A 4,198-nucleotide genomic window follows, 5' to 3' on the forward strand; every position below is an offset into this window, starting at 1 on the left:
TCCTCCTCCTCCTCCTCCTCCTCCTCCTCCTCCTCCTCCTCCTCCTCCTCCTCCTCCTCCTCTTTTTAATGTGAAAAGCCCACAGGCTGTTTTGTAAACATCCACTATAGTGAAACTCTCTCAAAAGCCACCTTTTTCTTCTTAATAGGTTTAGAAGAGACAGCATTCAGAAAAGATGACAGGCCCAAGTGTTGCTAATGTTAGCCCATAAACATCCTAAGTAGTTTATGATCCCTGTTTACTATATATACTTGTCAAAATAGGGAATCCTTCACAGAAAAAAAAAAGTATTTAAATGCCATTGCCTCTCAAATTCCACAATAAAGGATTTCCTACTAGGAGAAAAGAAAAGTTCTCAGACAAAAAACAATGAAATATAATTATTGTAACATCATGGAGGCAAAAGGATGATGAAGGACACAGAAGATGTCTGAATTCTGAGCACAATAGTAAGTAAACATCTGTAGACATATGCAAACATCAGCTTCAAGATACTAACTACTTTCAGCACACATCTGCCATTGAACAGTTGATCCACTGTAGCACATAAACTCAATAAGAAATCTCCATCGAAATTAGCCAAGGAGAAATGAAATTTATTCACTTGATATGTTTGGAGCACCTGTTTTGTCATAGGTATTGTGTGAAGAGAAGAAGGAAAAGAAAACACTGCATTCTGGAGGGGGGGTACAGAATCCACCTGGTATTCTTCAGTTTACACAACCCTGATCTGAGACATGACCTGAAGCAATACACATCATATTTTCTGTCTACAACAAAGATTTCATGAAAACAGCTGCCATTTAATTACAAGTTTTAAAGGACATTATATGTCAAGACACAGAGATTAAAGCATAGTGTCATGTGAGATCCAACTTACCATAAGTCTGAAAATTTAATTCAATTTCTTCCAAAAAGGATGCAAATATAGAAAATACTTCATTTGGATATTTGACATAAAAATTTTAAGAGCAATAAAGGCTATATTTATAAAGACTATTAAGTAGTGTACTCTGCAAGCATCAAAGTTGTATTTCTCATGATTAATTGACCCCCCCCACACACACACAGATACATGACCCCTCTCCATTGTCTACCTTGAACTGTCAAAGTGGCGGATGCCTCAGCTTTCCCAACCATATTTTCTGCCACACACGTGTATGATCCCATGTCGCCAGCCGTCACCTTCCGGATTTTCAAAGTATGATCATCTCGGATTTCATATCTGTTGATATAATAAAAGAAAACAAAGGCACGTGGTTTGCTTCTTGGAAAATCACACCATTACAAGTATGAATATGAACCTATGCTATATCTCAGCATCAAGTCATAAGCAGCCATGCCTCTAAACAATCAGAAACAAAGTGTATGCAAATTTAATTCAGTTTCTAAAAGAGCAATTGGTTTCTGCAAGCTACTGTGCTCAAATTAAAGTTGAAAAGCATGGGATCACTGAGTAAATCCAAAATTTAAAGGTTTTCTACATTCTGACCTTATAAAGTCTAACAAGAAGGTTAGGATCCAGCAGATATTATAGATGCAGAACCTGAGGCCACTTGGTTTTTTCTTTCCAAGTATTTAGTGGTAGTGTGGAAAACTGAAGGCAGATATGTCATTTACTGTATCAGGTTATTTCAGTTTTTCTTCATTCAGGATCCTCAGCTTCATATCCTTGTTAGGAAGCTTAAGTCTCTTCTGTTAAAAACACAGCGATAGTGTAGCCTCTCACCTTAATGAAGCAATGTCTACTGTTTCAGCAGACCAAGTTTATTCCTGGATACTAAAGCTGTTCATTCTAGTTCTTTGTGGCTCAGCAGTCTCATGCAATGTGAGCTCAAATTCTTTATTGCCTGAATCCCTTCATTATTTGGCCCTAAAGGCTCTAGTCTGGTATCACATGATGCTTACCACATACTTTGTACATGAGCTATGCTAAACTTTCCCACCACATCTCTGTCTATGCTGCAATGGTTCATATGTACATTATTTTATTTCCTGAATACACACACACACACACACACACACACACGATATAGTTCAGCCATTGCTTATGGTTCATTTTCCTTTAATAAGTTTCTCCTGATTCTGTACCTATGTTTGTGCCAAAAATGTTTGATAATGCCATTGGATTTGTATTCATACTGCTATTCCCCCTTTTTTATGTTCCTCAATCATAGACACCCTCCATCCTAAAGCTATAATGACGACTCTTAGCAAGGACTCAATACTTGCTGCTGAATGAATACACACAAGACAAAAGCCTTGTGACAATACCAGAATGTTCTATATCACTATCTTATCAGCAATGTTCCCTAAATCTTAGCTCTCTCTTCTTCTATTTAAGGTGTTAACAGACATCAAGAAATCATGCCTTCTACACTTTCCTGGCCATATTACAGTTAATAAAAAAGAAGTCCAATTTTTAATTGATTCATAGTTACAAGTTTAATGCTATGTCAGTCTTCCTTTTCCAACCTACTCCTTTGCAAATTTTGTATCCAATTTGTCAGAGCAAAAGAGAAATCTGTTTAAGGAACACGACATTTATAAGTTACAGTCAGGGTAGCCTGCTTTCGGAATCTTTGGAGACAAGATGATACCCTTCTGATTTTAATTATCTCTGGTGTTCCATCCTGACCCGTGGACACAGACTCTACAGACATTCCTCAACTTGTAATGCAAATATATCAAAATGAGTGTATTATAAACTGATGTTATGATAAACTCATTTCATTTCATATATTTGCTTTCTCATACCTTAGCTTGGTAACACAGTATACTACAGAGTACTGTTTGTTTGGTTTTTTGTTGTTTGGTTGTTTTTCTGTTCTAATCATGGGAGCTGGGGCTCATTGATATAGTCCAGGATTAGGGATATTACATCACTTATAACTAAGCCTGGAAAAAATTATAATTCAAAAGATAGGTTGCTGAGCAGTTTCATGAAGTAAAGACTGAAAGTAATGCTATCGGAATCGAGGACCATGCCACTGACTAAAGGACGTGTGTGGCCTGAATCGAAACAGAAATTTCAAATTGATGCATCATATTTTGAATCCCCCATCTGTACCTGGATTTGGGCAGCTCTCCATCATCTTTCCTCCATCGAACCGTAGGCACAGGGTCTCCTCGGGCCTCACATTTAAATTCTGCACTGTCATCCACAGTCACTGCCAAATTACTGGGTCTCTTCACAAATGATGGCCTCTCTAGAAGATGAATGAATGGAAAATCCCTTAGGACAGACTTGCATTTATCCCACACAGCTGCCCACTCCTATAGACCTCTCTCACTGTTTCATATTTACACTAATTTTATATCTTTGAATCTTTTTTTTCTCAAGCTGCTTTTCGGATTCCCTCTCATGCCTTCTCTTCCCTCCACATACTGGATTATTGGAATTTCTTTCTCTCTTATATAAAAGGTTATATATATATATATTTTGGTTAAAGATGATCTTTCTCCTTTGTATGAAGATACAACTTAATAACAATGAGTATGTTCTACAGGAATTAGATGATGTTAGGTAGAAATACACTTACCTAAAACGGTTAGCTCTGCGACTTCGCTCTCCCGTTCCCCCACCATGTTGGTACCAACACAAACATACTTGCCAGCATCGCTTTTACGGGTATAAGTGATCATGAGCTTTCCTCCTCGTATCTTCAAAAAAGAACAAAATCCAAAACAATTGACATGGATATTATGAAAATGTCTTTAACTGTTAACAGTTGAGATCTTCATAAAGGAAGGCCACTTTCTACACAAAACAAATCAAAGCATATTAAGTAAAACAGCTTGTGAATACAACAAAATCAATTAGAAATGTGCAATATAAAAGCAAAACGCTTTATTTAACTATACATTTGGGAAAGTTTCACTATTTAGTGTGTTAATTTCTATTTTAAATCATCTAAAACCTTTCATATTTTTAATTAGGTGTTAACCAGAAAGTCTAAACTTAAGGATTAACATCTATCCAGATTTAATCTGGAATATGAATAGATATATTCATATTCTAATATTATTACACACAGAAAAATGTCTCTAGCTAGTTTGCTACAGCTGCTTTAAAGGAAAATGTCTTACTTGCCAGTGAATGAATCTTACTTTTGATTCATTTCCCACCCATGAATTTCTTTATTTTCCTTCCTTCCTTCCTTCCTTCCTTCCTTCCTTCCTTCCTTCCTTCCTTCCT

General features: G+C 36.5%; 1 protein-coding gene across 1 annotated transcript in view; it reads right to left on the bottom strand.

Moving 5' to 3' along the window:
• Nucleotides 1-4,198, bottom strand: part of Robo1 (roundabout guidance receptor 1) — a 373,399-nt gene that overhangs the window by 108,737 nt on the left and 260,464 nt on the right. Inside the window, exons 4-6 of the mRNA XM_028756251.1 lie at nt 3,543-3,663; nt 3,071-3,209; nt 1,098-1,225 (exon numbers count right to left, since the gene is read on the bottom strand). Of these exons, the coding sequence (XP_028612084.1) occupies nt 1,098-1,225; nt 3,071-3,209; nt 3,543-3,663 (388 nt within the window). The remainder of the gene's footprint in view (nt 1-1,097; nt 1,226-3,070; nt 3,210-3,542; nt 3,664-4,198) is intronic.

Source organism: Grammomys surdaster, unplaced genomic scaffold (assembly GCF_004785775.1).
Source record: "Grammomys surdaster isolate TR1022 unplaced genomic scaffold, NIH_TR_1.0 126115, whole genome shotgun sequence".
NCBI lineage: Eukaryota > Metazoa > Chordata > Mammalia > Rodentia > Muridae > Grammomys > Grammomys surdaster.